A 15,483-nucleotide genomic window follows, 5' to 3' on the forward strand; every position below is an offset into this window, starting at 1 on the left:
TCATTATGTCTCTGTACACTTAATGGCCTCCTTTCCACTTCTCCTTGGTTGACCATTGGTGAAACGAAAGATAAGTATACTATAGTATGTTAAAGAATGTCCTGACACGGTTTAAATTTGACTTGAGTGTCATGTTGGTATTTTTCAGAAGAACTGTTACTACCATGGAGAAGTGGAAGGCCACGCTAACTCTGACGTCACTCTCAGCACCTGCTCTGGCCTCCGGTAAGTAACACTTCAGTCTATAGGATCCCAGAAGCCTGAGACATGCTGTGTAAGTGGCCACAATCATGACCCACAGATTGTTCCGGCAATTCTCACATGGGAACTTCATTGCCAAGAAAGGATGTGTGTGACAAACCATTTGAATGTAAAAATGTTTATTTCATACTCATATCTTAGAGCACACCAAAAGGAGTATAGTTACCCCAAGATGTCTATATCATGTACTGTTTGCATATCATAGGGTCTTAAATGAGGCATGTATAGATGGCCACATTCATCATATTTTCAGAATGATGTTTTGTGATACAAATGTAAAAATTATTTCAAACATCCTTCATCCCAATGAAATGTATGTGAAAATTGACAGAACAATCTGAGATACCACAAATATTTTCCGCTGCTGTGGAATCGCACTTGAGCACCTTAATTCTCTGTCAACAAACAGGTATGAGTTTCCACTTACCCAAGAGTATAGAAGAGTCCACCAAAAGTGTATAATAGATCCCTAGACATAGAACATGGTCTTGGTCTGGGCCACCCAGTGATTATCTGTATTCTCCTCCACTCTCCTCTGGGCATGTGTCTGTGCCTAATGGCCACCTGGAAGTAATAAAGCTGCCTGGCTGAGTCTAAACAGCAACAGAAAGCCTGCTGATGTATGCTCATCTCCTGCTTAATTACCCCAAACTACAGATGCATTATGTGACGAGAAAACGTTTAGTATGCCATGAAACCTTTTAACGATGCAATAAAAGCTAATGAAGAGGAACTTTTAGCGGTAATACATTTGTGATAAAAATGTTGACCTGAATAAGAGTCCACCCCCAAGGAGTGTTACTGGTCATTCTTTTTTTAATCTTGTACCTCACAAAATCCTTGAGGCAGACAGATGTTTGACGAGCAACATGTGGCTTGGCTTCAATGCCAAAACAAATTGTTTCAGAGTTTTAGTTGGCCTAAGAGCCTCTTTGGGGAGTTGAATCTACTGTAAGTCAGTGGGGCCATTTACATTGACTGAGTTATTTCACTAAGAGACATTTGTTCAGTCCCAACATCCAGTAAGAAAATAAAACAAATCTAAATAATCCAGATGCGAAAAATTAAAAAAGCCAGTACAGAGAGAGAGAAAAATGAAATATAGAAGTAGGCCTTAGAAATATCCTTCCACACTTTGGTCCTTGGAAGTCCACAGTCCACATAAAGGAAACTTCTCTTGATGATCAATACAATATCCCTTACCAGTTCTTGACTTGGACTGAAATAGATGCTAGTACTCATTTTGGGTGCTGGTACTGTTTATATTTAGGTGCAGGGGCTCCATAATACTTTTGAGCTAATATTCTATGAGGTGCGGGAGCTCTAGCAGTAGAAAAATAGAGGCACCGGTACTCCGTTCCGGTGAGCTCTTGCCCAAGTCAAGCACTGTCCCTTACTAAACTTTGAGAAAGTTCTCACTCAAAGTTAAAGACCTAGGCCTTTAAACTATAAACATTTTCTTAATTACAAACATTTCTGACCATAGCATAACATGCAGTCAAAAATCAAGATGGCTTCCCCCTTCTGGTCACGGAATGCTTTGTCCACACAGTCAAATTATTATGCCAGATCTGTTGAACAGCTTTGCCTCGTCTTCCCTTGTCTTACAGGGGTTTCATCTCACTTGAAAATAAGACCTTCATCCTTGAACCATCGTTGAACCAGGACAATTATACACACATCATTTACCGAGGGGAAAACCTCAACCTGTCCTCTGGAACCTGTGGTCATGGCTTCAACATGTCCTCTGTTACACCTGACAACCATCTAAGAAGCCCGTTCAGAACATTCAGTACCAGGGTAAGGCTCATCGACAACAACTAAGTTTTTCTTCTGACCATTTCCTTCAGATTACCTCCATCAAATACCACATTAGAAATATTGGTACTGTAGCATTCCATTAACAAAAATGCTCATGATAAAGCTATCAGATCAAATCATCAGATCTAGAAGATGTTCAAAAGGAAGAGCTTGATAATGGATTCATGTTGTATGGGATCTGGAATAATGGTATCAGTGAGATAGATAGAGAGTGATGTAGGAGCGTGGGCTCATGGACTTATGACATTGTCATCCAGATACAGTGCCTTGCGAAAGTATTCGGCCCCCTTGAACTTTGCGACCTTTTGCCACATTTCAGGCTTCAAACATAAAGATATAAAACTGTATTTTTTTGTGAAGAATCAACAACAAGTGGGACACAATCATGAAGTGGAACGACCTTTATTGGATATTTCAAACTTTTTTAACAAATCAAAAACTGAAAAATTGGGCGTGCAAAATTATTCAGCCCCCTTAAGTTAATACTTTGTAGCGCCACCTTTTGCTGCAATTACAGCTGTAAGTCGCTTGGGGTATGTCTCTATCAGTTTTGCACATCGAGAGACTGACATTTTTTCCCATTCCTCCTTGCAAAACAGCTCGAGCTCAGTGAGGTTGGATGGAGAGCATTTGTGAACAGCAGTTTTCAGTTCTTTCCACAGATTCTCGATTGGATTCAGGTCTGGACTTTGACTTGGCCATTCTAACACCTGGATATGTTTATTTTTGAACCATTCCATTGTAGATTTTGCTTTATGTTTTGGATCATTGTCTTGTTGGAAGACAAATCTCCGTCCCAGTCTCAGGTCTTTTGCAGACTCCATCAGGTTTTCTTCCAGAATGGTCCTGTATTTGGCTCCATCCATCTTCCCATCAATTTTAACCATCTTCCCTGTCCCTGCTGAAGAAAAGCAGGCCCAAACCATGATGCTGCCACCACCATGTTTGACAGTGGGGATGGTGTGTTCAGGGTGATGAGCTGTGTTGCTTTTACGCCAAACATAACGTTTTGCATTGTTGCCAAAAAGTTAAATTTTGGTTTCATCTGACCAGAGCACCTTCTTCCACATGTTTGGTGTGTCTCCCAGGTGGCTTGTGGCAAACTTTAAACAACACTTTTTATGGATATCTTTAAGAAATGGCTTTCTTCTTGCCACTCTTCCATAAAGGCCAGATTTGTGCAATATACGACTGATTGTTGTCCTATGGACAGAGTCTCCCACCTCAGCTGTAGATCTCTGCAGTTCATCCAGAGTGATCATGGGCCTCTTGGCTGCATCTCTGATCAGTCTTCTCCTTGTATGAGCTGAAAGTTTAGAGGGACGGCCAGGTCTTGGTAGATTTGCAGTGGTCTGATACTCCTTCCATTTCAATATTATCGCTTGCACAGTGCTCCTTGGGATGTTTAAAGCTTGGGAAATCTTTTTGTATCCAAATCCAGCTTTAAACTTCTTCACAACAGTATCTCGGACCTGCCTGGTGTGTTCCTTGTTCTTCATGATGCTCTCTGCGCTTTTAAAGGACCTCTGAGACTATCACAGTGCAGGTGCATTTATACGGAGACTTGATTACACACAGGTGGATTGTATTTATCATCATTAGTCATTTAGGTCAACATTGGATCATTCAGAGATCCTCACTGAACTTCTGGAGAGAGTTTGCTGCACTGAAAGTAAAGGGGCTGAATAATTTTGCACGCCCAATTTTTCAGTTTTTGATTTGTTAAAAAAGTTTGAAATATCCAATAAATGTCATTCCACTTCATGATTGTGTCCCACTTGTTGTTGATTCTTCACAAAAAAATACAGTTTTATATCTTTATGTTTGAAGCCTGAAATGTGGCAAAAGGTCGCAAAGTTCAAGGGGGCCGAATACTTTCGCAAGGCACTGTATCTGTCTGAGAGTGTCTGTAACACAATGTTCTGGGTTTGTTAACAATCTGAGAGGGGATAATGCCACCTTTCATGGTGGGAAAGCAATTGATTTGCTATGGAAACACCTATGTCTTAATTTCTCTGATATAACACGACACCATTTGAAACATGCTAATATGGTTTTTGTTTTGCAATGGCAAGCCAGGGGTCCTTAGGGAGATGTTTATTGTTCATTTGTAAATTGATGCATGCCTTTATAGCTATTGCCTCAAAGGTAGGATCAAACTTATTTTTACCATACTGTTGTAACAAAGACGATGGATTTTGTGGCAGTATGATCGATTATAAACAATGAGGGCAATTTTCGCTGTGACCAGAAACCAGGGCTTGAGCTGTATTGGTTTTGTACTTGGGTTTGTACTTGAATTGGCGCTCAGACCAGCACATGAACCATGGTAGAGATCCAACCTTGCCCTTACTCTTTCCCTGGCTCCAGAGTCCTATATCAGGGCCAGGGCAGGAGCATGGGCACAGCTCCCCACACCAGTCTCGATGTAGCAGGTGTACAGGTCCATCTGCCACCACCTACAGTACCTACCTGCATCCATCACAGTACCTGCCTGCATCCATTATCAATCCTGATCCTTTCCTTCAGAAATAATAACCAAGACACTCACTGACACAGTGAATCATCAGTTTCCAATATTGGAGCTTTGGAACATAAAGCTTGATAAAAAGAACAGGAGCACTATGATAGGACAGGATATTTCATAGAAACATGTCTGCTCTCTGCGTGACTAAGCACATGAGTAATAGGCTTTTTTATGAAGCTTTTGCCACTGGTGTGTAGGCCTTCAATGTGAAGTTGAAATCACAGGTGATTCCGTGACAGGAGCCTTTTGAAAGATTGATAAGCAATATTTTTGAAGTAGCTTTAACATAAATAACCTAATGTGGACTCACTAGAAGTTGTGCGAAAGTGAGCGTTTGTTTACAAAGCTAAAAAAAAAAGACAGGACTTTGAGGAGGAGAAAGGAGTGGTTAAATTTAGAATGTCCATGTCCTTGAGTAAAGATTTTGTTCAAATGATGGGTTTTCTGCCCTCCCCCCTCTCTCTGCATCACAGCACAAGAGGCACGCTCAGAAGACTACCAAATACGTAGAGCTGATCATCGTTGCAGACAACAGAGAGGTAATGTATCTATAATGAATTAAAATGCATAGATAATAGTCCTAGTGTCGTCCTACTCATCATTACCATGACTACAGTATGTGGTGTGCCCATTCAGAACGGCTAGAGACACACAGACTTTTCAGAAGAAAATAGGCGAGATTTTAACAAAGCAAGAACAAATCCTCATGGTAACGGCAGAATTAGGTCAGTGTGCTGCTACAGTGCGGTCGTCGGTGGCAGCCGTATTCCACGGGAAGTGCTAAACAATTCCCCAGGGGACTAGACAGGAAACAGGAAACGGTGTGGATACAGAAGAAGGAGAGAAACGCTCGCACTGGGATTTCCCCTTGGCTGCCCCTAGCTGATGCTATTGACCTGAACTGGAAGAGAGAGGAGGAGAGGACCCACTTGCTTGTGCTGCTCTATAAGGGCCAGGCTGGATGTAGCTGACTAAGTAGGTCTACACACAGTATACACAAGCAGGTGGATGCACAGTGGGATGAAAAAGGAGAGTCTGTCTCACCTTGGATTGCATCCGATGCCTCTCACATGCCATTTCTGCCAATGCACATGCTCCCCGTTCTCTCGCCAATTGTTTCTGAGATGAGCCCAAATCCAGATGGACCTCAGCTTGACAACCTGTCCAACATGTTATACCTTCCCTTCCAGAATGGTTGAAGATATCTGTAACATATGTGCCATGCCATTTCTCCAAAAACTACCATTATACTGTACTGCTAGGGTTGCAGAGCTACCAGTAATGTACAGAAGTTACCGGAATCTTCAGTAATTTTGGTAATTAACAGGTGATCTATGGCAATAGAATAATTGTCTTATTTGCATAAGCTCTATACAAATAACTTTGTTTGTATGGTGCTTTTCAATACAGGTAACAAAGTTATTCACATCATAAAATAAAAGTTACTAACTTAGAAACAAAGACAGATATAGCTAATTCAAATCATACATTGAAAGCACCTTTATAAAAGTGTGTCTTCAGTAGGTATTTAAAAACAGACACTGAATCTGCAAGCCTGATCTCTTCTAGCAGACTATTCCAAAGTCTAGCCCTAATAGCAAATGCCCAGTCTCCTTTTGTTTTCGACCTAGACTTTGGAATGGTCAACAGTGCCCTGCCAGAGGATCTCAGGCTGTGTCCTGACGTGTAAGGAGATAAAAGATCAGAGATATAGGATGGAGCTAAACCAAGCCTAGCCTTAAACTTGATTAATATATATTTTTGATCTATTCTGAAAGTGACTGGTAGCCAGTGTAGAGAAGCTCAAATAGCTGTGATATGGATAGATTTTCTGGTGCCTATAAAAAGCTGAGCTGCAGAGTTTTGAACTTTAGATGATGGAGTGATTTCTGACAGACATGTATACAAAGAGTTACAGTAATCTAGGAGTGAGGAAATACAAGCAGGTAGAAGTCTCTCCAGATCAGTGACTGAGATAAAATACTTGACTTTAGCTATATTTCTCTGATGATAAAAGCAGACTGGACAACCTTCTTTACATGCAGCTGGACGTTTAGGTCAGAGTTAAATAAGGGGGACCAAATAAAACAACCTCTGATTTCTTATCATTGAGTTGGAGAAAGTTGTCAGACATCCAACATTTGATATCACTTGGTCACTGGGTCTGATTGATATATAAAAGCTGTGTGTCATCCGCATACAGTAGAAACTGCATTTTATGATTGTGGATGATGTCAACAAGGAGAAGCATGTACAGGGAAAAAAAGGATGACCCCTGAGGGACAATAACGTGAATAGGTGCTGGGGACTATACTGAACCATCACTGAGAAACATCTACCACATAGATATGACCTGGACCGGTCGAGGGCAAAGCCAGAGATCTTTGGTAATTTATACTTGCATAACTTTAAAAATATATATATATTCATATGTAGTATTCATTTTTGTATATCTGTGTCCATATTGTCCATGCGTTTCTAGAGAATATACCATATGGTTCAAGAGAAAATAATGGGAAAAAAAACATCTAATTTTTTTTGTATATCATTTTTATTTACCCTTTATTTAACTAGGCCTTTACTCCTTTATTTAACTAGGCCTTTACTCCTTTATTTAACTAGGCCTTTACTCCTTTATACTCCTTTACTAGGCAAGTCAGTTAAGAACAAATTCTTATTTACAATGAATTAAAAATGGCAAAATAACAATAATAATAATAATGGCAACTCTTCCAACTATTGACTTTTTTCACAACTGCCACAGTTTGGCGCCAAAACATTTACAACAAAGACATAATGCTTTAGGCTGAGCATAGCCCACATAGATCTCCCCCACAGCACTTACCCAAGCGTGGCGCCAAACCCAGACAGGAAGATCACATCAGTGACTTTTTTTTTATTTTTTATTATTTAACCTTTATTTGACTAGGCAAGTCAATTAAGAACAAATTCTTATTTACAATGACAGCCTAGGAAAGTGTGTGTCTTTTGACACTATATAAATGAGTCATCTCACCGTGTTTGTCATTATACCCTGATGAAGACAGCTTGTCTGTCGAAACGTTGGACATAATATGTCTATGTCCTGGGAAATGTCCTTGTTACTTACAACCTCATGCTAATCACATTAGCCTATGTTAGCACAACGTCCCGCAGGGGACCCACAGATCCTGAAAAAGTTTTCAACAGGAAAAAACAAATAACGAGAGGCGCGCTACCTTTTCCTAAATCCCTGAACATCACCAACGGATGCTCCCCTAGGAAGCCAGTTCCAAAATAATGTGGTGAGTAGAACGGTCTAGCAGCACCAAACAAAGAGAATACAGTGGTACATTTCTAAATAAATTATATAAACCAGACTCTGGCGTTTGTGTTCTTATACTGTATCATATCAATAATGATTTTATATGAATAATAATAATGCCATTTTGGAAATGTCTGTACCAAAAAAATCTGTTCATTTGTGTGTGAAGCAATGGAGGGAAATGTCCCGACGTGGCGATGTCTCACAGGCACATCGTCACACTTGTTCAAATGATATTGAGCCCAGTCTGCAGTACTGTATACTACATCCATGATCTTGTACTCATTTCATCCACTATTAATGTTTTTCTTTGCTTACTAACATCTAACAATATTCACCCTGGGTTGCGTGTTCAGTTTCAGAAACAGGGGAAGGATGTTGAGAGGGTGAAGCAGAGACTGGCAGAGATAGCCAATTACGTGGACAAGGTAAAACCACCACCTTCCCAATGCACAGGAGAGACCTATCATATGTTTCAAATAGAAATACCTCTGACAACACATATTAATGTCATCCCAGGCTAATGTCAGTCTCTCACAACTGCTTTTAGTCCATCTAAAATGGTATCATATAGGATCCCAAGTCAACGTTTTGTCATGAATCTTGACCTGGAGTTAGAACTCAGTGATTTCCACTAGATGGGCCAGGTTCAAAGGCAAAATGTGCTATATAGTAAACATGCATGATTTTGGGGTCTTAATTTAAGGATAGGGTTATGCACTAGGGTTAGCAGTGTGGTTAAGGTTCGTTTTAGGTTTAAAATCAGATATTATAACTTTGGCTGTGTCAGCAAGTGACCACTCTGCAGAGCTACCTCCAGGGCAAGATTCCTGATAATAAATGCCAACCTGCTCCCAAGCCAGTCCCCAGCCATTTATCCATACTACCTTTTTATTTAAATAAAACAAATCTATATGTATTGTTTATATGGTAGAGATCCTAAGATGGTTGTAAAACAATGCATCCTTCTACTCACTGCCCCTCAGTTCTACAGGGTCCTGAACATCCGCGTGGCCCTGGTGGGCCTGGAGGTATGGAGCGACTCTGATAAGTGTCCTGTCACTCAGGACCCCTTCAACACCCTGCATGAGTTCCTAGACTGGAGGAAAGTCAAACTGCTGCCTACAAAATCGCACGACAACGCTCAGCTCATCAGGTGGAGATTCTACAGTACACAATCTCATAAACAAATACCTGAAGCACACACTCAAAACGAAGTGACACAGGTACAGAAGTTATACAGCCCATACCGTTTCTGATTCGTATAGAAGCTTCAGTCGTTTGTGATTTGGGATACAAATAGACTATGATAAGATTCTTAGTATGTATTTAACCCCTGAAGTCACCTTCTTTACCTCTCCTCAACCCCCTTCCCCCCAGTGGGGTGTACTTCCAGGGTACCACCATTGGCATGGCTCCCATCATGAGCATGTGCACAGTGGAGCAGTCTGGAGGCATCGTCATGGTGAGCACAACCTCAACCTCACACTGTTCCTACTCTATGACGCTGTCAGCATGAGCTCAGCTCAACACTATCCAGAGACGGTGTGTAAAGAAAAGGTTTTTTATTGTTTTGTGAGTGCTGTCTGAGAAATGATGATTGTAAACACCAGGATATTCACATCAATGTACACACACACACACACACACACACACACACACACACACACACACACACACACACACACACACACACACACACACATACACACACACACCATCCAAGGTTATTTGAAGCTTTTTCATCATTGAACCACCCAGTCTAGTTATAAATGTACAGGGATGTGGGTTTGAGGTAAGTCATTGTACACGGAGCTTAAACAAGACACATTAACATTTTTATGAGGAGTGATAAATTATTTGTGCCAGGCCATATACTAAATGTCAAAATAGAATGCCCTTTACTCACTACCACGCACAGCCCACACAGTTAAGTTATGCAATGAGCAAAAATGAACTGTGTTTCCATCCCCACTGTATCACTTGATACCCGTACTAAATCGCCAGGCAGTTCCCTTCTCAGAGTCAGCCCATGCCATGCAGCTTCAACAAAGAGGTGTATTTCCCATTAATAGATATGTTTTCCTTCTGGCCAGGGTTGGCTGGTTATTTCCAGATGTTTGTCCTTCCCATTACTCACACATGGCAAAGGCTTGGAGCAGGATTAAAGAACCATGTATTGAGTTATAGGGCCGAAGGACCAGATGAACCACTTTGTATTTCAACATATGTTATCAGCTCCAACCCCCTATATTTGGTCCACATGTAGGTTGAATTTCACCGTTTGTACATCGCTGGGTTTTTAAAACAAATTTCGCCAGAAACGTTTGTACGTCAACCACTGTGGGTTTGTCGTTAAATGTAAACAAATACAATCATCATGTTTTGGGAGATAAAATATCCCCTGCATGTCTTGAAACTACTTCAGAAAGACCGTAAAACCCCTTCATGACCAAACTAACCCGGTTTTGTTCTCACCAATGTAGCTATCTTAGGGCTGCTTTGAAGGGTTGACTCTGACTTCACCTACGTCAATCCACTCTTCAATTACAGTGCTTGTGAAGAGGCGCTCAGCCGTGATGCGAGCAGTATATCCACACCACATCCACGAGACCTCTCAAACATGACGGGGCTGGGAGGGACGTAGTTCTCATCCTTCCACGAAAAAAACCCCAGGAAACTGGTCCCACCACGCAGCTCTGTAATCAGGGCAGAAATAGCTTTGCTTTACATAGGGCCCTGACATACGACCCTCTGTAAAGGGAAAGCGCAGGAGTTTATTATGGACATAATAGTAGTCCTACAGTATGTACAGAGCAGTGTAAATCAGACGAGTTGTTAGGCTCTTTAGACTAGAGACCCACATACAGTAGGGACTTATGGATTAAGAAAATGTCTGATTCATAATCCTACTTGTTGTGTCGCATTGGATGACAGCATCCACGTAGGGGAAACATTATATGACTGAGACAAGTCTTTCTGTCTCCAGTATCCTCCAGTATATTCAGTGCTGTATGTGTGCGTGCATGTGTGTGTTTCAGTGTGTGTATACATAATTCATGGCTGTGGCTGTGGTTCACCTGGTGTACCTATCTAGGCCTGTGGAGTAGTGAAGACACACATCCACAGAGTGTGTCTGTGTGTGTAAAGCTCCATGGGCCGGGACCTTCATAATTTATACTGCTGTTGTGTTTGCTGCTGTGCACACTCGGCACTTAACTGTGCAGCAAGCTACAGCAGCCAGTCTTACCTTCACTTCTATTGTTCCCTTGTGTTCTTCTCTTTGTCTCTCCATGTCAATCAGTGTCTTTGCTGCACTTTCTTTCAGTCTTCATTCCAATCTCTCTGCATGCATGCATCTCTGCCTTTCTCTGTCTAGTAGCTTTGTGTTTGTCAAATTTTTACTAGGTTTTTCTCCATCACTTCTCCCCTCTCCCTATCTCTTTACACCCCCCTCCCCTCCCTGTACCCTCTCTCCTTCTGAAGGACAGTTGGCTAGCTTATATGTTCACTAAAATGTCATAATGCACCAAGTTTTTATTGCTTCCCAGCATCTGTCCCCGCCGGCAGTAGTGTGTGATTAGGGTTGGTTGGGGTTGGTGAGGGAACAGCAGACAAACTGATCAGCTCCTATCCTCCATGAGCAGAATGTGTAATGAAATGTGGATCACTGGGCAGTTGGACCTAATGGAACCACTGTGAGTCAACCGAACTAAGACAGATATGTATTGAACTAAGGGATAATGGGCTCTAATGTACTACTGTACCTTGCAGCTCTTTACTCTATGCAACATCCATTATCTTCCAAACATCGATGAATATATCCACTGAACTCTATGAACTAACATATCGTGCTGCTGCTTAGTTATCCATGCTAGACATTATACAATGCAATGCTTTGTTGTGATGTTCTAATAATATAGAAAGGTGTTATCGCTTCAACTTTTTATCTCAGTTTCAAACCGAATCTGAACTTATGCTGTTTTTCCACTGTAGGACCATTCGGAAAATCCCCTGGGTGCAGCTGTGACTTTAGCACACGAGCTGGGGCACAACTTTGGCATGAACCACGACACCCCGGAGCGGGGGTGTGGCTGCAGGATGACAGTGGACCGTGGGGGCTGCATCATGACCCCCTCCACTGGGTGAGTGATGCCAATGGTCCAGTCCAACCATATGAATGGGTTATAAATACTGTGTTGTCTCATTGAGCAATCATTTTTTTAACAGAGTCAAAGAGGATGGTGGGTCAGCTCTATCAATTCCAGTCATTTTAGGAAAATATAGCTTTCAGTTTATCTGTACTGGCTGGAATTGAAATGGAGGTTACATCAACCTTGGCATTTTCAGATAGTCCCATTTCTCTCATCAATGTGTAACCGTTTAACTTTGTCTCCCAAATCAGCTGTACAATTTACGAGCATGCAAATTAAGTTCCCATTCATTCTTCAACTTTTCAGAATAAATTAGAAACGCAACGCGTTTTAACCTTCTGCTAATAGACCATTAAGACAAGATGAATGCCTTCACAGCTTGTACAGGGTTGATCGTTATCTCATGTAAACACTAGTTGCCTGTGTGTCCTTGTCAATGTGTGGATGGCCATGCATCTTGTTGAGGGCTGGGAACAACCTCCCAGCCTGAAGACAGAGAGGCTGCCCACAGATTCTCACCTGCCCCCAGCCTGGGATCTCATGATAACGCCTCGACTGATGGACCATGTGACTGTTTCTGAGTCAACAGTGGTCAGATAAGGTGTACCGTGTGCCTAATATGAGATTTCACCCTTGGTCCGATGACAATTGGTTTTATCTGATGCTGAGTCTGGGCGTGTAGACGGATGGATTCCACCTCCGTTTGGGAGAGGGAAAGAAGAGGAAAATAGTAGATAGACAGATGGGTACCGCCCAAGCAGTGGAGTCTGTTATTGCCATCGGAATTGGAAATTGAGAAAATTCAGCTGCATCCTGAGCAGTACAGTACATCCGAGGGCGCCTGTTCAGAACTGAGCTGCTGAGGATCATGGGTAGAATCTGAGGGGTGGGCGGCTGTCGGACACAGCTGATTCACAGCCTGTTTGACGACAGTCCCTCTGGCTCTGGGCTCTCTGTGTTTTCACTGGCCCATGCTCTCGCTGTTGTCATTGGAGCCAGGCCATGAAAAACACGGTAACACTATTCTCAATTATGTGCTCATAAAACAACATAGCCACACACTGGAAGGAAACCGCGCAGGGTTTGCAAGGGCATCCTTCGAAAATAAATGCCATCAGGTCTGTGAATAAGCGAAAGACCGTTATCCGCTTGTTGAAGTCAGCCAGAAAAAATGATGACCTTTTACCCAAAAAATAGCCGAAAAACTCTTCACCAGAATTGGCAGTGAGCTCATTCTGTTATACTAATGCGACATTAATTGAGAAAAAATCATGAAAAGTCATGAAATGAATTCACCTTTAGAGTATTCAGGGTATCTGTTAGTGTCAAAGGCCAGACGTTTTTATCTCAATATCAAATAATATCTGGCTGTCAAATAAGAATCTTACTGTGATTGTTTTCAATTAAATTTGTTTAAAAAAATGTACATATAGCTTCTTAGAAAATAGCTATTTCTAAAGAAAAAAAATTTCTAGGACTGTCTTGGAATGGTCTGAGTGGGGAGGAGAAAACGGAAAACTAGCTGTTATTGGCGATGTCTTGGTGATGTCACCAGGCAGGCCAAAATACCATCTCACCAAAACAGGCTGAAATTCCAAGCAGTCTTTTCAAACAGGTCTTACACTAAAAGGGAATTATCATAATTTTCACAGTATCATTCAAACCTCATAGTATGGATTTATAGACTGGGTATACAAAACATTGAGTACACCTGTTCTTTCAATGACATAGCATATCCAGGTGAAAGCTATGATCCCTTATTGATGTCACCTGTTAAATCCTCTTCAATCAGTGTAGATGAAGGGGAGGAGACAGGTTAAAAAATAAATCTTCTTCGGGATCGGTGTCCCTTCCACGGGACGGTTGAGCTAATGTGATTAGCATGAGTTTGTAAGTAACAAGAAAATGTCCCAGGACATAGACATATCTGATATTGGCAGAAAGCTTAAATTCTTGTTAATCTAACTACACTGTCCAATTTACAGTAGCTATTACAGTGAAAGAAGACCATGCTATTGTTTGAGGAGAGTGCACACTTTTGAACATGAAATGAGGCATATTTGGGCAGTCTTGATACAACATTTTGAACAGAAATGCAATGGTTTGTTGGATCAGTCTAAAACTTTGCACATACACTGCTACCATCTAGTGGCTACACAATCTAAATTGCAGCCAGGCTGGAATAATACATTATGGCCTTTCTCTTGCATTTTAAAGATGATGGTACAAAAAAAATACAAAATAACGGTTGTTTTTTCTTTGTATTATCTTTTACCAGATCTAATGTGTTATATTCTCCTACATTCCTTTCACATTTCCACAAACTTCAAAGTGTTTCCTTTCAAAGGGTACCAAGAATATGCATATCCTTGCTTCAGGCCCTGAGTTACAGGCAGTTCGATTTGGGTATGTAATTTTAGGTGAAATTGGGGAAAAAGGGGCGGATCCTTAACAGAAGGATTTTTAATCCTTGAGACAATTGAGACATGGATTTTGTGTGTCATTCAGAATGTGAATGGGCAAGACAAAATATTTAAGTGCCTTTGAATGGGGTATGGTACTGTAGTAGGTTCCAGGCACACCGATTTTTGTCAAGAACTGCAATGCTGCTGGGTTTTTCACTCTCAACAGTTTCCTGTGTGTATCAAGAATGGTCCACCCCCCATAGGACATCCAGCCAACTTGACACAACTGTGGGAAGCATTGGCGTCAACATGGGCCAGCATCCCTGTGGAACGCTTTCGACACCTTGTAGAGTCCATGCCACAACGAATTGAGGCTGTTCTGAAGGCAAAGGTGGGGTGCAACTCAATAGGAAGGTGTTCCTAATGTTTGGTTATACTCAGTGTATATAAAACACAGGAAATCACATTTTTGCCTTTAAGTTAATTTTAGGAGTTCAGTAGGTCACAAATATATTCAGTTGAAACGACGGTCACTAGAATCACCATCTTCCCAATTTAATGAGTGATGAGTGACCACCAAGTTAGCATAATCAAAACTGGTTATTCTTACACCCTGTTGTCAGGTATTGAATATTTGTTAACACAGTATGTGTGTTTTAATTGACACACTCTGTAAGGCAGTGCAGATAAGGAAATACTGTATTGCCATGTCTGTTTTTCTGAGGTGAAAGCATTTCTACTCGAGAAACTCAGGGCTAAACCCCAGTTAAACTAGAACTCAGACAAAGCCCTGTTTTCAACAGAATGATGGATCAATGGGAACAATCCTACAATGTCCTCGGTTCACTTCAGCTGAAAGGCCCTGAGCACACACAGAAATAAGGCATTGCAGTTCTGTGTGTTTATTGGTGTGTATGCTAAATATGTGCACTGTGTGTGTGTGTGTGTGTGTGTGTGTGTGTGTGTGTGTGTGTGTGTGTGTGTGTGTGTGTGTGTGTGTGTGTGTGTGTG

General features: G+C 41.4%; 1 protein-coding gene across 1 annotated transcript in view; it reads left to right on the forward strand.

Moving 5' to 3' along the window:
• The window catches only part of LOC139381440 (disintegrin and metalloproteinase domain-containing protein 12-like), a 148,811-nt gene that overhangs the window by 109,547 nt on the left and 23,781 nt on the right, over positions 1–15,483 (forward strand). The window contains exons 5-11 of the mRNA XM_071124957.1: positions 149–225; positions 1,872–2,061; positions 5,083–5,148; positions 8,270–8,341; positions 8,900–9,069; positions 9,294–9,378; positions 11,910–12,058. Coding sequence (XP_070981058.1) covers positions 149–225; positions 1,872–2,061; positions 5,083–5,148; positions 8,270–8,341; positions 8,900–9,069; positions 9,294–9,378; positions 11,910–12,058 — 809 coding nt within the window. The remainder of the gene's footprint in view (positions 1–148; positions 226–1,871; positions 2,062–5,082; positions 5,149–8,269; positions 8,342–8,899; positions 9,070–9,293; positions 9,379–11,909; positions 12,059–15,483) is intronic.

Source organism: Oncorhynchus clarkii, chromosome 23 (genome assembly GCF_045791955.1).
Source record: "Oncorhynchus clarkii lewisi isolate Uvic-CL-2024 chromosome 23, UVic_Ocla_1.0, whole genome shotgun sequence".
NCBI classification, from domain to species: Eukaryota; Metazoa; Chordata; class Actinopteri; order Salmoniformes; family Salmonidae; genus Oncorhynchus; species Oncorhynchus clarkii.